Consider the following 19,378-nt stretch of genomic DNA (forward strand, 5'->3'; position numbering starts at 1 on the left):
CACAAAGACTCGTTGTGCGTGATAATTAATGTTCGTGAAATTTTTTTTCAAAAATTTTACACTTTTTGGGACAAAATATTATATTTAATTACCAATTGCTTAATGGTGCAATGCAATCATCTGACCCATAGGTGGCAGCCATCTCAAGCCAGAGGACGAGAGGACTCTAGCCGCCACGCATATAAAGGATTTATAGTGAAAAACTTTGTTTTTACGGGTTATACTTGTTAACACCCCCCCCCCCTCTCGTCACACGGCGTCACAAAAAGTCAGACCCCCCCTCAAATATGACGTCACAAAGCTCTGCCCCCCCCAAAAAATAAAAAAATGCTTCAAATCTCGTTAAACTATTGTCATTGTAGTGCGTATTTAATGTGGCGCTGCACTCTGATGTTGTAGTAGAAACATTTATTAAAAAGTCAATTTAATTAAGAAGAACGTGTTGTCTATATTTATTTAAAGTTGCGCATTTTGATGTGACGTCACATTTCTCCAACCCCCCCCCCCAGGTGCGTGACGTCATTTATGGACAGCCCTTTAATTCCCGGCCAGATGCGACACGCAATCTCAACGAGACCTCTTCGCCTGTGAACCTACTACTACTATTATTATCTGAGTATCCGCGAGTGGCCCACCTCTTTTCCCCCACCACTCCCCCCCACCACTCCCCCCCCACTACTCACCCCCCACCACTCCCCCCCACCACTAACCCCAAACCCTCCCCCCAAGACTCACCCCACCCCTCCCCCGACCCCTCCCCCCACCGCCCCCACCACTCCACCCTACCACTCCCCCCCACCACTCACCCCCACCACTCACCTCCACCACTCACCCCCACCACTCCCCCCCCACCCCTCCCCCCCACTACTCCCCCCACCAATCCCCCCCACCACGACCCCCCACCACTCACCCCCACCCCTCCCCCCACCACTCCCCCCACCCCTCCCCCCCCGCCCCCACCACTCCACCCTACCACTCCCCCCCCCACTCACCCCCACCACTCACCTCCACCACTCACCCCCACCACTCCCCCCCACCCCTCCCCCCCACTACTCACCCCCACCAATCCCCCCCACCACTACCCCCCACCACTCACCCCCACTACTCACCCCCACCAATCCCCCCCACCACTACCCCCCACCACTCACCCCCACTACTCACCCCCACCAATCCCCCCCACCCCACCCCCACCCCCCACCCCTCCCCCACCACTCCCCCCACCCCTCCCCCCACCGCCCCCACCACTCCACCCTACCACTCCCCCCCAACACTCACCCCCACCACTCACCTCCACCACTCACCCCCACCACTCCCCCTCCCCACCCCTCCCCCCACTACTCACCCCCACCAATCCCCCCCACCACTACCCCCCCCCACCACTCCCCCCCCCCTCCCCCCACCACCCCTCGCCCCCAACACTCCCACTACTCCCCCCCACCCCTCCCCATCCACCCCCACCCCTCCCCCCCCACCTCCCCCCACCCCCCCCCACCACTCCCCCCACCCCCCCCCCCACCCCCCTCGCCCCCAACACTCCCATTACTCCCCCCCCCCCCACCCTTCCCCCCACCATTCACCCCACCCCCCCACCCCTCCCCCCACCACCCCTCGCCCCCAACACTCTCACCACTCCCCCCCCCCACCCTCCCCCCACCACTCCCCCCACCCCTCCCCCACCACCCCTCGCCCCCAACACTCTCACCCCCCCCCACCCCTCCCCCCCCCACCATTCACCCCCACCCCCCCTCCCCCCACCACTCCCCCCCCCCCTCCCCCCACCACCCCCCCCCCCTCGCCCCCAACACTCTCACCACTCCCCCCCACCCCTCCCCCCACCACTCCCCCCCCCCACCCCTCCCCCACCACCACCCCTCGCCCCCAACACTCTCACCACTCCCCCCCACCCCTCCCCCCACCATTCACCCCCACCCCTCCCCCCAAGACTCACCCCACCCCTCCCCCCCCCCTCCCCCCACCGCCCCCACCACTCCACCCTACCACTCCCCCCCACCACTCACCCCCACCACTCACCTCCACCACTCACCCCCCCACTCCCCCCCACCCCTCCCCCCACTACTCACCCCCACCAATCCCCCCCACCACGACCCCCCACCACTCATCCCCACCCCTCCCCCCACCACTCCACCCACCCCCTCCCCCCACCGCCCCCACCACTCCACCCTACCACTCCCCCCCACCACTCACCCCCCCACTCACCTCCACCACTCACCCCCACCACTCCCCCCCACCCCTCCCCCCCACTACTCACCCCCACCAATCCCCCCCACCACTACCCCCCACCACTCACCCCCACTACTCACCCCCACCAATCCCCCCCACCACTCACCCCCACCCCTCCCCCCACCACTCCCCCCACCCCTCCCCCCACCGCCCCCACCACTCCACCCTACCACTCCCCCCCCCACCACTCACCCCCCACCACCACTCACCTCCACCACTCACCCCCACTACTCCCCACCCCCCCCACCCCTCCCCCCACTACTCACCCCCACCAATCCCCCCCACCACTACCCCCCACCACTCACCCCCCCCCCCCCACCACTCCCCCCCCCCACCCCTCCCCCCACCACCCCTCGCCCCAACACTCCCACTACTCCCCCCACCCCTCCCTCCACCATTCACCCCCACTCCTCCCCCCACCACTCCCCCCTCCCCCCACCACCCCTCGCCCCCAACACTCCCATTACTCCCCCCCACCCCTCCCCCACCATTCACCCCCACCCCTCCCCCCAACACTCCCACCGCCAAACCACCCCTCCCCCCTAACACTCACCCCCACCCCTCCCCCCCACCACTCCCCCACCCCCACCCCTCCCCCCACCGCCACCACCACCCCCCCACTCCCCCCCACCACTCCCCCCCACCACACCTCCACCACCCCCCCCATCACTCACCCCCACCACTCACCCCTACCCATCCCCCCCACCACTCCCCACCACCCCCCCCCCCACCACTCACCCCCCACCCCTCCCCCCCACCCCCTCCACCACCCCTCCCCCCCACCCCCCACCACCCCTCCCCACCACCCCCCCACCACCCCCATGCGCGTCTCGTGTAGAGGCCACGGCACTGATTGCGCCCAGCCGTGCAGAGCGCGGCCCCTGCCCCCCCTGCCCCCCACCCTGCACCACCATGAGGCCGGTGTAGCAAACATGCGGCGCGGCGTGCGCGCGGCGACACCCGCCTTGCTCTCTCCACTGCTGCAGCTGTCGCTCGCAGCAGCCGCGGTGGTGGTCGCGGTGGTCGCGGTGTCCGCGGTTGGGGCCTCGGAGCGATGTCCTCGCGCTGCCGCGGAGGGTGGCTCCTCGCCGGCGGCGAATCTATCCGAGCGGCGGGCAGCGCGCGGGACGCCGCGGAGACGACGGTAACAGTGGTCACTCTGTGTGTGTGGTGTGGTGGTCACTCTGTGTATGGTGGTGGTGGTCACTCTGTGTAGTGGTGGTGGTGGTCACTCTGTGTAGTGGTGGGTGGTCACTCTGTGTAGTGGTGGTGGTCACTCTATGTAGTGGTGGTGGTCACTCTGTGTAGTGGTGGTGGTCACTCTGTGTAGTGGTGGTGGTGGTCACTCTGTGTAGTGGTGGTGGTGGTGGTCACTCTGTGTAGTGGTGGTGGTCACTCTGTGTAGTGGTGGTGGTGGTCACTCTGTGTAGTGGTGGTGGTGGTCACTCTGTGTAGTGGTGGTGGTGGTCACTCTGTGTAGTGGTGGTGGTGGTCACTCTGTGTAGTGGTGGTGGTCACTGTGTGGTGGTGGTGGTGGTCACTCTGTGTGGTGGTGGTCACTCTGTGTAGTGGTGGTGGTGGTCACTCTGTGTAGTGGTGGTGGTGGTGGTCACTCTGTGTGGTGGTGGTGGTCACTCTGTGTAGTGGTGGTGGTCACTCTGTGTAGTGGTGGTGGTGGTGGTGGTCACTCTGTGTGGTGGTGATGGTGGTGGTCACTCTGTGTAGTGGTGGTGGTCAGTGTGGTGGTGTGGTGGTGGTCACTCTGTGTAGTGGTTGGTGGTCACTCTGGTGGTGGTGGTGGTGGTGTAGTGGTGGTGGTCACTCTGTGTAGTGGTGGTGGTCACTCTGTGTAGTGGTGGTGGTGGTCACTCTGTGTAGTGGTGGTGGTGGTCACTCTGTGTAGTGGTGGTGGTGGTCACTCTGTGTGGTGGTGGTGGTCACTCTGTGTGGTGGTCACTCTGTGTGGTGGTCACTCTGTGTAGTGGTGGTGGTGGTCACTCTGTGTAGTGGTGGTGGTGGTCACTCTGGTGGTGGTGGTGGTGGTCACTCTGTGTAGTGGTGGTCACTCTGTGTGGTGGTATTGGTCACTCTGTGTGGTGGTCACTCTGTGTGGTGGTGGTCACTCTGTGTGGTGGTGGTCACTCTGTGTAGTGGTGGTGGTCACTCTGTGTAGTGGTGGTGGTCACTCTGTGTGGTGGTGGTCACTCTGTGTGGTGGTGGTCACTCTGTGTAGTGGTGGTGCCATGGTGGTGGTCACTCTGTGTAGTGGTGGTGGTCACTCTGTGTGGTTGGTGGTCACTCTGTGTGGTGGTGGTCACTCTGTGTGGTGGTCACTCTGTGTGGTGGTGGTCAACTCTGGTGGTGGTGGTCACTCTGTGTGGTGGGGTCACTCTGTGTGGTGGTGGTCACTCTGTGTAGGGGTGGTGGTGGTGGTGGACTCTGTGTAGTAGTGTGGTGGTCACTCTGTGTAGTGGTGGTGGTCAATCTGTGTGGTGGTGGTCACTCTGTGTGGTGGTGGTCACTCTGTGTGGTGGTCACTCTGTGTGGTGGTCACTCTGTGTAGTGGTGTTGGTGGTCACTCTGTGTAGTGGTGGTGGTGGTCACTCTGGGGTGGTGGTGGTCACTATGTGTAGTGGTGGTCACTCTGTGTGGTGGTATTGTCACTCTGTGGTGTGGTCACTCTGGTGGTGGTGGTCACTCTGTGTGGTGGTGGTCACTCTGTGTAGTGGGTGGTGGTCACTCTGTGTAGTGGTGGTGGTCACTCTGTGTGGTGGTGGTCACTCTGTGTGGTGGTGGTCACTCTGTGTAGTGGTGGTGCCATGGTGGTGGTCACTCTGTGTAGTGGTGGTGGTCACTCTGTGTGGTGGTGGTCACTCTGTGTGGTGGTGGTCACTCTGTGTGGTGGTCACTCTGTGTGGTGGTGGTCACTCTGTGTGGTGGTGGTCACTCTGTGTGGTGGTGGTCACTCTGTGTGGTGGTGGTCACTCTGTGTAGTGGTGGTGGTGGTGGTGACTCTGTGTAGTAGTGGTGGTGGTCACTCTGTGTAGTGGTGGTGGTCAATCTGTGTGGTGGTGGTCACTCTGTGTGGTGGTGGTCACTCTGTGTAGTAGTGGTGGTTACTCTGTGTGGAGTCATCGCAGTGCTGGCATAGTGTTCAGGTGTGGTTGTGTTTAATCGGGTTAGGTGAGAACTCTAACAGAGACTCATTTGCAAGAGCGACCTGGGGACATGAATGTGCCGCTAGCGGGCGCCGATTGCTGCTATGGGTTGTAGAATCCCAAATGAGAAGCTTGCGTTGAAATTTTGCAATTTGGCAAACGCGTACCCCGGCACACAGTGGCCAACTCTTGCGAATTCGTCACGGGGTCGGTCTTTTAACGTCAGCTGTGGAGCAGACTGCACGAGGTACGATCGAGGAATGAATGACCAGGGCGGCCGTTGGAGTTGAACCGTAAACAAGACGCGGATGCTCAACAAACTACGTTGCCACCCCGGGTTTTAACGGCACATTGATATAATTACGCGATCTAACCCAGAAAAACCTCTATTATGGATGATGTTGGTCGGGAAAGCCTACCTGATGTTAAACTGACTTTACTAAGCCCCTTTGGTATGCAGTGGTTATTGATAATTACCACGAACCTGTGTCATTCGCTTATTACTACACATGGAGTTAATATTCTGACAAAAAGCCAGGAATTTAAAGTCAATATCGTCAGAAATCTAAGCAGGCTCTGAGCCTGCTTAGCGCTTCGATGGGTGACCACCATGTACAAACGGGATGATATTGGCTTGCAGGGGTGTCCCGTGGTGTGTGATGTCGATGTCTGGAGCGGATTTAGTCCTGTATAGATAGTGGGCGTGTGTCCACGCAGCATTCTTGCCAATGTGCTTGAACTTTCACGGATACCTTTATGGTTGTTTTAATGGTTCAGTCTAAATTCACTCCATTGCTGCAATTAACACTGCCTCTTTGTCCGTCTAGGTGTGACAGCCAGCAGAGCTGGTGGAACCCCTACTGGATGCTTCCTGAAGACATGAGTGGGGCTGATTGTTTCTGGGAATCGGCAAAAAGGTGGCCCAACTGATTGACAATAGAGGCACTCGCACTGCAAACCACACAACTGCATTTTTATTACACGCTTTTATTTAACTCACTCCGTCTGTTGTCGTATCCTTAAAAACACTTGTAACTCAATTTTTACTCACTTCCCAATGTGTTATCGACTGAAAACTTTGGTATACTTATGTCGTACTGATAACAAGACTATATTCTATCATTAAACGTAAAAATATATATTTTAAACATTTTACACTCTTTTATTTAACTCAGTCTGTTGTCGTATCATCAAATCTTGGAACTCAATTTCAACCATCTTCCCATTGTCGTATCGACTGCAAAATTGGTATAGGTATGTCATACTGATGACAATACTATTTCTATCATTAAAAATAAAAATATATATTTTAAACAATCTTTTTTACGGTCTAATTGTCCACGCTCAACTCACGTTGCCTGTAAATCACCACGGCCCCTTACGCTGTGGCAAGCTGCGGGGCCACTTCCAGGAGTCGTGTAGTTCTGCCATTACGAGTACGGTACATTTCATTAAAGCGTGTTTTTTATTTTATTTTTTACATATTTTATTTTGGAATGCTGTGAACTCGAGTCAGGGTCCAACCCTCAGAGGCGTAGGCCGTGCAAGCACCTCACCATCGCTGGATCCCATCCTTGCAGAGTTCCAAGACAACCTGCAATATCCCACAATCTGTTGCCTTCAGATCTTTCCCATGGTCGCCGACCTTTGAATGCCACTACGATCCGTCTAACCTGCCTCTTCCCTCCTCCACATGTACCCAACCCACGGCAACCTATGGCTGATGGCATATACAGTGCTTTCTTGCCATGTGCTATCTGAACTTGCACATTTATTACCTAATCCTGCCATGGAATTCCAGATAATGTCCACAGATATTACAAAGCCAAGAGTTGTTTGTGCGCCATCCTCAAATGTCAATCATCTCCAATGTTGCACCATTGAACTGAAAACAATAAACACGCAATGCATCAGTGATTCAATTAAAATCAATTTTGATGCTCAATATATGCATAGAACCCTGCACATAATTATTTATCAATATTGAAATTTGAATTCAAATCGCATTGCAGTAATATGCACCCTTAGAAAAACTAGCGAGATTGACAATATAACGCTACGGGATATTATAATCATCGTCAGTCCGCAACGGCCGTCAGCGCTCTCCACGCTTGCCCGTCCCTCGCACGGTCCCGTCAGCATCGGCTGCGCCGGTTTATCTGTCGGTGTCATCACATTTGTCATCCAATTGATCTTGCGTCGTCCTCTCCTCCTCTCCTCCTACATGGCCTCTAAGATAAGGCGATAGAACGGGACAAAATAAATGAGCCTGAAATCTCGTGACGACCTGGAATCGTTGTCAGTAGATTGGGTGATGCAGCGGTGACACTTGTGCCTCGCAGCAACAAGTGCCTGGGTTTGATTCCCAACCTCAAGCACCTTTCTGTGTGGAGTTTGTGTTCTTCCCCTGTCCTGCACTGGTTTCCTCTGGCTTCTCCAATTCCCCCCCATAACTAAACACTAGAATGTAAGTGGTCTTGGCCAATGCGCCTTAATATTGAAAAGGCATCTTACTCGGTTGGGATGATACACAGCAGCAACATCGCCCCCCATTCTGCGAAAACTTGGCAGGACCCTCCCCAAAAAGCGTTGAGACTCGGCGAGGCTTCCCTGGGTAAACAAGGGTAGCGACGATCGGCCCGCTTGGGGGTGGCGTGGGTGGACGGGTTGCTTGGCGAGCGTTAGGACGGTATGCGGCCACGCTTATCATCGCGTGGGTGTGCGACCGCACTTGTGTGGGTGTGCGACTGTGCTTTTCGTCACGGGGTGTGCGATTGCACTTGTTGTGTGGGTGTGCGACCGTGCTTGTTGCCGCGTGGGTGTGCGACGGCGCTCGTCGTTGTGTAGGTGTGTGACCGTGCTTGTTGCCGCGTGGGTGTGCGATCGCGCTTGTTGTGTGGGTGTGCGATCGTGTTTGTCGTCGCGTGGGTGTGCGATCGCGCTTGTTGTATGGGTGTGCTACCGTGCTTGTTGCCGCGTGGGTGTGCGATCGCGCTTGTTGTGTGGGTGTGCGATCGTGCTTGTCGTCGCGTGGGTATGCGATCGCGCTCGTCGTTGTGTGGGTGTTGGGCTGCACTTGTGTGGGTGTGCGACCGCGCTCATCGTTGTGTGGGTGTACGATCGCGCTTGTTGTGTGAATGTGCGACCGCGCTCGTTGTGTAGGTGTACGCGCGGAGGGAGCGTGGCCGAGGCGCTGCAGCTGGCGGTGGTGGCGTGCGGCGCTCGCCTCGAGGAGACCATGGTCATGCTCAAGTCCGCAGCGCTCTTCAGCCGTGCACGCCTGCACGCCCACATCTTCGCAGAGGATGAACTGCACGCCAGCTTTCGGGAGCAGGTGAACGCACAGCAGGGCCGGAATGCGTGGTGCCGGCTACACCACCACCTTGTCGTGTCTGTGGTGCCGGCTACACCACCGCCTTGTCGTGTCTGTGGTTCTATCCGCACCACCGCGGTGCTGGTCACAATACATCCGTCGTGTGCCGTGTTGTCTCTTAATGACGCTCACAGCACTCGCCCGAGCAGTGCGCGAAGTTAAATGGGGAATCTTCTCCTCCAGCGTGGTGGCGTAGCCCAGTGGTAGCGCCTCTGCCGCTTGTTAGACTTTTGCGATTTGAATCCATCAGGTCACCTTGGTTACTACTGTGGGTATATTAACCGCTGTCTGATTCACGGTGGATGTTAGACATCCTCCAATATCATCCAAAATGAGGAAGCCATTGTGTGCCGGTGTCCTTATCCAAATTACCGGCAAAAACTACCGGCAAAACACTAAATTGGGATTACACAGCAACGTCGCCCCCTGATGTAAAACTATTGGAGGCTATAACAGTGAAACAGCAGCGTCTACGTGCTAGCCCTGCACTATAAGAATGGCGTAATTAGCAAATGTACTAAATTATTATTAAGTGTGGTCTTCCTGGTTAGCCGCGTGTGGAACATCTCGTCTGCCAAGCTTTTGCTGCGCACTGCTGCGGGGATTTTCACCTCAACTCCCGAAGGCGCCCACAGCAGTCCGTGGCGAAAGCTTGAGAGAAGACAGCCTCAACACGCGGCCTAGCCAGGAAGAGCTCACTCGGACTCCGAGTGGCTGTGAAAACCCTCGTTTTGTGAATGTGCGTGTGCGTTCCCCACTCATTCAGCTGCTGGCGTGGCCGTTGCGGTATCGGAGGAAGCTGTCATTCTCGCTGTACCCAATCACCTTCCCCGCCGACAACGCGGACGCCTGGAGGAAACTCTTTAAGCCCTGCGCCTCTCAACGCCTCTTCCTGCCTGTAAGGGCCTGGAGACAGGGACGCTTCGCTGCTGCGAAACCTGAAGGCGCAAGCAGCGTTGCCACGATATCACGTCTCACGATACGATATTTATTTTCATAGCAATTGGGTTTCTATATAAATAGCCAGTGCTTTGTAAAGCGGTTCTTCGCCAGAGGGCGTTTCCCAGTTCTCCTCGAACGCTAATAAAATGTATATGGATGGGCGGCTTGATGGCAACACTTACGACTAACGTCTGGTGCTTCACAGCAGGATACGCCGCTCCTGTGCCTCTCGTGAGAGCACTTAGAATTCCTGACGCCAGGCCGCTTGCGCCATGGCACGTCTACCCAGGAGTGGAGGGCGGCACTCATCTTCGTTGCCGGCCCAGTGGGGGGACGGTCGGGGTTACATCTGTAGGGGGATGACTCGTATCTGGCCACGTCACTCAGCGGTGGAGCGAGCGCCTCGCGATTGGAAGCTTGCGAGTTCAAATTCTGGTCGGAGGTCGGTTCGATGGTTCACGGGAAGAGACGATGTTTTTTGGGCTTCACTGCAGAGCGCCGGACCTGGCAGTAGGTGGCAATGTTCACCACCACACCCGGTCACAGTACAAATTATGACTCCGTTTACAACAGAATGTAAATTGGATTCGCTCAACGATTTTGGCCAAAACGTAAATATCCCACCTCATCGAGTTAGATTATAATTTGCAACACTGAGAAATATTTGTACCCGTCACGCCGTATATCGTACGACCCGGCCAGGTGGCTTGGTGGTTGAGCGAGCGGCTCGCAATCGGAAGGTTGGGTGGTTGACTTGGCCAATCATCTGCACGGATGATAAAATAACTTCCACTTACTTTGTCTACAGTGGTTGTCCTGTAGGTGGACTCACTACCTCGATGCTTATGTGAACCGGACATCACTGCGATTTTATTTGGAATTGCACGAAATAAGTAGATATCCACTCGTACAGAGATAGTTACTGCCGCTGGCACTTTGGTATCATCTCAAGAATTGTTAACCACCGCTCTTCGTGCCCCTCACAAAATTATTTTTCACACCGACCAATCATTACCGTTAAATAATTTGCAGCTGCTGCTCAAAGCTTTGCACGATTGGTCGGCTCTTACAGCATCAAGTGGTCCGGCTTCAGGGCTTGTCTTTGGTGTACCATGCCCTAGAAATGAAAGTTCTCATAGCAGCACTGCACGGCACTGCACGGCACTGCAGTTGTAATGTCCTCAGGCCTGTCCCCATTGATCACATTTAAAACACGTACAACTGAACAAGTGTTAGAATGCGTTATGAAACGTAACTCATTCTTACTGTAAAACAAGTACTGCTGCTGGAAATAATTTAAAATCGATTTAACGTCTAAATGCCCAAGCGCCACCGTATGGGAAAATAAACCAACAGCGGTTGTCATTGGACATACTTGCCCCCTGCCATAGGCATGAGGAATGTCCACCACTGGCTCAGGGCTGTAAACAGGGGACGAGGGCCGCCTCGTTGCTCAAAAAGCCCCCCCCGCCCCGTCCCGCGCGCGTGGTGGTGGTGTTGCCGCAGCTGCTGCTGCCCCACGTGGGCTGGCTGCTCTACGTGGACACGGACGTGCTCTTCCTGGCGCCTGTCGACGAGCTGTGGGCGCTGCGGCGCCGCTTCGGGGCCTGGCGCCTCGCGGGCCTCGCGCCCGAGCACGAGCTGCTGCAGATCGGCTGGTACAACCGCTTCGGCCGCCACCCCTACCTGGGCCGCACGGGGGTCAACTCCGGGGTTATGCTCATGGATCTGGCAGGCCTGCGCACCGCGCAGTTTAAGGTGGGAGCCGGGATCGCTCGGTCCGGCGCCGGCCTTTCCGAATCCTTTCCAAGTAAGGTCGAGTGGGTTAATGCGTGAACTCTGTCCGTCGGTCTCCAATAGGTTCTGGGGTGGCACGGTAACTCTCGTAAAGGCGAGGCGGCGATTTAAGCTTGGGAACAACGTTGCGTCGCTGCGAGGGACCGAACCGTGTTTTGCGATCCCTCAGAATGACATGAGCGCCGTGCGGCTGGCCTGGGGCGAGATGCTGCTGCCGCTCTACAACAAGTACCGGCTGAACATCACGTGGGGTGACCAGGACCTGCTCAACATCATCTTCCACTACAACCCCGGTGAGGCCCCCGTCGAATCAGTAACGGGGTGGGAGCGTGTCGCCAGACAGAGCCGCTGCGCATCGAGGGTGTCTGTCCGGTGGGGCCCGGGAGGAAACGTGGCCTCCACCCACGCGCAACCACCGTCGGACCTGTGCTTTGGCGAGTACAGCGGCGCTGCACTCGCTTTGGCATTGAAAAGAAAACCGCAGAGCGTTTTCTGAAGAGCCGCCGACAGAAGGTCGGCATACGAGGCAGCGGGCGGTGTGGTCGTTTGTAGCGTTGGCGCTCGCGGTTGCTGGGCGTGCGCCAACAGGCTCGGATGGCAGTACCGCGGGTGGTGAGCGACTGCGCCGTGTTTGTAAACATCGGAAAATCAGGTCGGTGGTGCATTTGCTCAATCCTGGCTGCTTAATCGGCAAGTTTATTTATTGATACAACTGTAGTTTATTTTTGGCCCCTCGTTTACGTTTAATTTGACCGGGTGGCGCTGTTGGAGTCGTCAACTCACAGCTGCGATGTCACCGCTGTTTGGATGATGGACCGCCAGGCGAAACGCCGGGGCCGTGTTGTCAGCAGAGGGCAGCGCAGCACGGTGAAGTATGGTCAATTAACTTCCATGACCCACGTGGTATAGGGAAGGCTTCACCCAGCAGTCGGTTGACAAAAGGATATTCATTATTAAGGGTATTATTGTTCTTATTATGCTGGTTTATCAGGAAAGCCTCTCCGAGTCAGAGGACCTTTTTCAGGAGGGTCCTGCCATGCTTTCGCAGTAGGGGGCGATGTTGCTGTTGTGTGTGTGATCACAACTGAGTCATTCTCAGGCACATTTTTCAGCACTGGGATGTTTTGCCCAATACCAGGGAGTCCAGAGGAAACCCATGCAGACATGGAGATAGCTTACAATCGCCACGTAGAAAGGCGGCTCAGTCAGGAACGCTGCCTGGGCCCTTCTACCCTAACCATAAACTGTATAATTGTGTCACGGAATACCTTCGCACTGCTGCGGTTTCCTCTTTAACGACGAGACGGGCATCACGACGGGCCCCCGCCTGGTTAGATAGTGGCCCGGCGCAAGGGCCGCACGGGTTGACGCGCGTCTCCCCGCGCCGCTCGCGGCCCCACAGAGATGGTGCACGTCTTCGATTGCCGCTGGAACTTCCGTCCCGACCACTGCATGTACGGCAGCAACTGCGGTGGCGCCGAGCGCGACGGCGTGGCCGTGCTGCACGGCAACCGCGGCGTGTACCACGACGGCAAGCAGCCGGCCTTCCGCGCCATCTACCAGGCGCTGCTGCACGTGCGTACCTTCTTGGCCATCACACCAGTTCACCCGCGCCACGTGCACGCTGGCAACAGGGCGCAGGGATACATTCTTTGAGGGGCATGCTCAAGCTGGGGTCCACATCGGAGCGAGCAGTTGCACAACTCTGTTGCATGCAGGTTGGTGCAGGCTCTTAAAAGGGGCCTCACCTCCCCCATTAAATGTTTCCTCCTCTTAGCCGGGTGTCAGCGCTCCTCCGGCCAGTGGCTCATGGTGCACCTGAGAGAGCTTCTTGGGGGCCTCCCTAAAGGTGAAATAGTTTTAGTGGGTGATCTAAATTGGAATTGGCTAAACCCGCCGGCCGTGGCCACAAATTTTGCAGATGAATTTAACCTGTTTCAATTAATAAATGTCCCCACAAGACCCAACCTAAAAAATCCGGGACAGTCATCTCTGCTTGACGTCCTATTGACAAATGCCCCTCACAATTTCGCACTGACTGGTGTTCTAGGTAATAACCTTAGTGATCACTCCTTCATTTTTGGGGTGAGATCATCAGCCAGACCCAAAGCCCCCCCTAAATTGGTTGAGAAGCACTCCATTAAACACTTCAGCACTCAGGCATTTACTAATGATGTGCTTCACTCGGATATTGACAAGGTCTGTGATATTCCAAACCTGACTACGGCTTGGGAGACCTTCAGGTACACGTTTCTCCAAATTCTTAACAAACATGCTCCGTTGGTTAAATTTAAAACTAAAGGCAACCGTCCACCATGGTTTGATCCTGTGATTACAAAGCTCATGAAAACTAGGGACAAGGCTTGGGCATGTGCTCAGAAAAGTAATTTGGTCAATGACTGGCTAGAATACAGGATTTTAAGGAATAGATGCGTCAAAAAAATACGGCATGCAAAAAATAACTACTTCTCTTCCACTCTCCCTGAATCTCATGGAAATGCCAGGATTTTCTGGAAAACAATCAAATGTATCGAAAAGGCATCCAAAACAGATCATCTGCCCGTTCAGCTTAACCGAAATGGGGAATATTTTTCAGATCCCCAAAAAATAGTTGACAATTTTAACCTTCATTTTTCTGAAGCTAGTACCCTATTTGATAATGTATTGGGAGTCACCCATGCTCATGCAAATTCCTACACTCCTGTCCAAACATTAAGCGAATTTAGTTTTCAGCCAATCCATGAAAGTAATGTTCTGAAACAACTGTCCTACCTCAAAGGGTCCTCCTCTACCGGAGCAGATAGTATTCCCGTCTTTGCTCTACTAACTGTTGGTCACCTAATATACAAACCTATAGCCCATATTTTCAACCTGTCCATCAAAGAAGCATCAGTTCCTCTAGAATGGAAACATTCCTATGTTCGTCCACTTCACAAAGGGGGCCCTAAAGATGATCCAAATAACTACCGACCTATCTCAATTTTGTCCCCGTTGATGAAAATTTTTGAAAAATTATTGACCTACCAAATTAGCAGTTTCCTGTCCGCCAACAATCTATTACATCTAAAACAATCTGGGTTCCGAAAAAAATACAGCACCACATCTGCTGCATTAGACTCTCTGAATCACATTTACAGTAGCCTTGATAATAAGCAGTACTGCGCCTGTCTTTTTCTTGACTTGTCCAAAGCTTTTGATACAGTAGACCACAACATCCTGCTTAGTAAAATAAGTTGCCTCGGTTTTTCCGAAAACACAGTAAAATGGTTAAAAAATTACCTCTTTTCTCGCACCCAAACTGTATGCACAGATGGTTGGAGGTCAAACAGTGTTAAGATAACAAAAGGGGTTCCACAGGGTTCCATTCTCGGCCCCCTCTTGTTTTCTCTTTATGTAAATGACTTGGGCACTGAACTGGATTATTCCAGGGTAAATCTTTTTGCAGATGACACGGTACTAATTACTGCTGGCCGCTCTCCGTATGACGTGATTGCTAAGCTCCAGAGTGATTTCAACAAACTACAACATCAGCTAGTTGCTCTTAAACTGGTCCTAAATCCTGCCAAAACCAAGGTGCTATGCTTCTCACCAGGACTAAAGCGAGAAGTTATTTTTCCCCAATTACATACCTTAAATAATGATCAAATAGAGCAAGTCAAGATCTATAAGTATCTTGGGGTCATCCTGGATTCAAAACTGAATTTTGAAGATCACATTGATTATATTGGGAAAAAGACAAAAATTAAAATTGGTTTTCTATATCGACACAAGCACTGCTTCCCTCCTATGTTCCGTTTGGAATTGATTAAAGCTACCGTACTGCCTCTACTTGATTACTGTGACATTGTGTATAAATCAGCCCCAAGTACTGTACTGAAGAAGCTTGACTCAATGTATCACTCGGCCTTAAGATTTGCATTGAACTGCCCATATAGGACTCACCACTGTGATCTCTACATTGGGTCAAACTTAACATCTCTGAATGTTCGACGGCTTGTGCACCAGATCTTATTTATTCATGATGTACTTGCGAAAAAATCTGCAGATTACCTGCTGGATCTCGTCTCTGTTTCAAAGAACAAATTTGACCTAAGGTCTACACTCATTTACCAGCTTAATATTCCCTATTGCCGTACATATACTGGAGGAAGGGCCTTTGCTATTGATGCCCCCAGGGTCTGGAATGCTGTTGCAAATAAATTGAAACTTGAGTCACTACCTATGAGATCTTCACTCAAAACTGCTTTAGAGGAGTTGTACACCCCTAGCTGCCAGTGCTATTCAGTGACCTAAAATAAAATGTTTCGCTCCGGATGATCGCTACAAAGTATGACCTGTGTTTTGATTTAGTGTGCTGATCTTAAAGGTGCATTGAAAAATTACAATACTCCGATTGATGCTCCTGCTGTTGTGGAGTGACTCATGCAGCCAGCTATGGCTGCAGGGTTTTGGTAGTACATGTTGTTTATGCCATTTATTGTGAAAATTCCGTCAGTTCCTATGATTGCTTTTTCATTGCCTTCATGGCTTTATTTTGGTGATTTCGAAAAGTGTATTGGTTTAGCCATGTTTGTGTTGTGGTAGTACAGAGTTAGACTGATGGCCTTAATCTAAGTTGTCTTGTGGTTGTTGTTGTTGTTTGACTTGCATCCCACTGGGATTTTTGCACACAGCGTTGGTGTACGGTGTTTTTTCTGCAATATTTTTGCTGTCTTTTCTTGGATTTTCTGTTTGCACTTAGTCACATATTCACTTTAAGATGTTTTTTTGTTCATGTTTTTGTTTTTTGTTTGTTGCGGTTGCACCCGATTCAAGAGCTGAATGGCTCACAGGGCTATACCTAATAAATGAACTTGAACTTGAACCTCCTGCACACTCGGTAGCCACTCTGCTGGCCTGCCCGCCTGAACGCAGATGCTCTGCGCGTGCAGCGGCGCGTCTGGCACGGACGCTGTGAAGACACCGGCCACTCCTCAACCTCACACCGTCACGGTGCGTGCGTGCGTGCGTGTGCAGTACCGACTTGGCAGCGGCGACCTCGAGTCCGAGCTGCTGGCGCCGGCGCGTGCCGCCATGGGCGAGGCGGCGCACACGTACTGCGGCCGCGTGGCCCACGTGCTGCTGGGGCAGCTCGAGCGCAGCGCGGCAGCGGCGTCTGCGGAGCCGCAGTAGAGGACGGCGCGCGGACGTCGGTCACTACTCTCGCTCGCTCGCTCGCTCGCGTTCCGGGTTGTGCCTCGCGTTGTCCGATGATTCGCTCCACGAACTGGGAGCTTCTCTTCTGGATGCTGGCTGCGATTGATGTGGGCCGGCCGACGTTACTACTCACTAGCTTCGTCAGCCGGTGCACACGGGCTCACCACTTGCGCGCAAAGTGGTGAGCCCATAGCACACCTGGGCGAAACCACTCTGTAACAGTCTGCTGAACAGACAGGCTTACGTGCCCACTTACTGTGCTGCTGTATGTGTGTGTGTGTGCGTGTCTGTGCGAGTGTGTCAACAACATGCAGCACAACCCAAAAATCACAATCGGGAGCTATAAAGCACAACCGCGAAAACCGACGTAGTGGTACTTGATGACTACACGGACGTCTCACAGGAACACGCGTCCCCTTGGGCTGAATGCACCACCGCAGAGAGGACCGCTGCTGTTTTCTAGATACATACCTCAGCTGTGCATCACGTGCTGCCCGATACACGTGGGAGGCTTGGTTCGAGTCACAGCCACGAGACTTGAGGGGCACCGCTGTAGCGCCCCCTAGTGGCGATAGAGCCACACGGGGCCCCTCGCCCCGCCCACGCGGTGCATGCTGGGAGCCGCTCTGTGTCAGTCTGCAACCCAGCGCATGGAGGCGGGTGGGGGGGGTGAAACCCAGAGCTTGGAGTTCAGCAGCCACATTTATGTATCTTCCAACTCAGTTTATTTTCACGTGAAATAAGTATAACCCGTAAAAACAAAGTTTTTCACTATAAATCCTTTATATGCGTGGCGGCTAGAGTCCTCTCGTCCTCTGGCTTGAGATGGCTGCCACCTATGGGTCAGATGATTGTCTGCAGTATTAAGCAATTGGTAATTAAATATTTAATTTGTTTTCACGAACATTAATTGTCTCGCACAACGAGTCTGTGTGAAAAATGTCAACTCGATTGGATCACGGGAAGTGGGTTAAAAAACGACCGAAAGATTTGCACGGTCGTAAGCGCGCAAGCAAGCAAGCAAGTGAACTTAATATAAAGGATTTAAAAATGAGTGCATCCCTCAACTGAAGCATATGGGTTGTGCCTGTTAGTGGCTCCAAGCCAATGGTAGAAATTCCACATTACCACGGTAGAGGCTGGTATCCAGAGGGGAAACCACTTGGCGTCCCCAACCTCAGGAGGGGTGGATTGGTTAAATCACTCCCCAGCCCTTCTGCAGGAATTGAATGTGTAAATCCTGGAAGGGTGTGGGCGACTCAGGGTGTTAATGTCTACATTGTGAGAGGCGCGTTCTGACCACGGTGCCACTGGGTCAGATCGTCGCATCTTGACCAGCAACACTAACCTCTCGTGTATCAAGACTGAAGTATTTGAGCAATAAAGCTTTCAATTACTGTACAAGCGCTTGCCACAAATGAATCGCAACACCTTGCCGATTTCGTCAGGGAATAAACCATCATGCAAACTCCGGTCATCCTTGCAGTGGCTTTTGGCGAGGTCACTGTGCAATGACTCTGACACTTTTCGTCTTCTTTATTTATTAAGGGCGCAGATAATGTACTCTCACATCCTACAGTACTTAGCTATGACTAGCATACGGTACTGGGCTAGAATAACAACAGATACTTGGGCTAGGACAGCACCCAAGCAACGACGGCACGGAGACAGAGACGGCACGGAGACACCGGCGGCGTGGCAACAGTCCACCACGATCCCACGGCAGCCCCGAGCTCTCTCAGGCTCCTCCTGATATTCCCCCCTGCGTGGCCTCGCCCCGTCAAAGGCAGCCGCCACCTTCTGTCTGCGCGCTCAGCTGCACCGGCCGCCGGGTTGTTTAGTCGGCTGCCAACACCTTCCCAGGTCGTCCTGCCGAGGTCCGTTTGTGGCGTGCACCCTCCTCGTCTCACCCCGCCAGAAGAGGCTGCCTCTACTCGTTTACGAGACTCGGCTCGAGCTGCTGCTGTACCGAGTTGCGGCTCCCATGAGGACGAAAAGCTCCACCAGCGCCCCGCCGCACCAGCGCCCCCATTCCCCCTCCAGGGCGTTCACTTCCGTGGGAGTCTCTGCCTTAGGGTGCCACGGTGGCGAGATATTAACTACCTCGCCTGCTGCATATTTGGTAATCGCGTAGATTTTCCCCCGCTTCCTCTGGGGTTTCCTCCCCATTTAGAATCAGGACCACGCGTTTTAGAGTATTTGGCTGCTATAAATTTCCACACGATAAGCCACTTCGTTGAGCTGTCATTTGTGGTCGGGTCGCTTCTGAAAAAGAGCTACATAGCTCCGTGGGCCTTACCTGGTAAAATAAAAAAGTTTCGTTTTTAGTTTGATCCCCCCCCCCCCCGCTCGTTACCTTCACAACCGTTTTCAAGGGCCGTGTTCGCTGCACCTCAGCAGAGGAAGCACGACCCAAGCCACCCTTGAACAACTACTTCCCGTCCACACGTTTCCACCTTCACCCATGTTGCCCAGAACCATATTGGGTCACCCGTTCAACCAATAAAAAATTATACCTCTACCAAGAAATCATCGCCATTCAGTGTGGGATACAGCAACAGTGGTAGGTGAGGCTATCATTTGAATCCCCCACCCCAGTCCTATTCTCCTGTTCCACTCTCAACCTACAAGAACGACTGTTGGATTCACCTCGTCGCCGACGAGTCCGTGT

At 54.1% G+C, this 19,378-nt stretch overlaps 2 protein-coding genes across 2 annotated transcripts in view; one reads left to right on the forward strand and one right to left on the reverse strand.

The window, feature by feature from the left end:
* The window catches only part of LOC133356692 (contactin-2-like), a 25,846-nt gene extending 23,141 nt beyond the window's left edge, over positions 1–2,705 (reverse strand). The window contains exon 1 of the mRNA XM_061574333.1: positions 2,684–2,705. Within this exon, the coding sequence (XP_061430317.1) occupies positions 2,684–2,705 (22 nt within the window). The remainder of the gene's footprint in view (positions 1–2,683) is intronic.
* A 357-nt stretch (positions 2,706–3,062) lies between these two features.
* Positions 3,063–18,166, forward strand: LOC133356693 (glucoside xylosyltransferase 1-like). Its single transcript, XM_061574334.1, has 8 exons — positions 3,063–3,385; positions 6,227–6,316; positions 8,562–8,733; positions 9,539–9,670; positions 11,221–11,472; positions 11,681–11,804; positions 12,914–13,086; positions 16,528–18,166. The coding sequence occupies exons 1-8, from the start codon at positions 3,063–3,065 to the stop codon at positions 16,681–16,683; spliced, it is 1,422 nt and encodes a 473-aa protein (XP_061430318.1). The 3' UTR covers positions 16,684–18,166.
* Positions 18,167–19,378: the final 1,212 nt, after the last annotated feature.

This window comes from Lethenteron reissneri, chromosome 55 (assembly GCF_015708825.2).
Source record: "Lethenteron reissneri isolate LAM-NWPU_2019-01 chromosome 55, ASM1570882v1, whole genome shotgun sequence".
NCBI lineage: Eukaryota > Metazoa > Chordata > Hyperoartia > Petromyzontiformes > Petromyzontidae > Lethenteron > Lethenteron reissneri.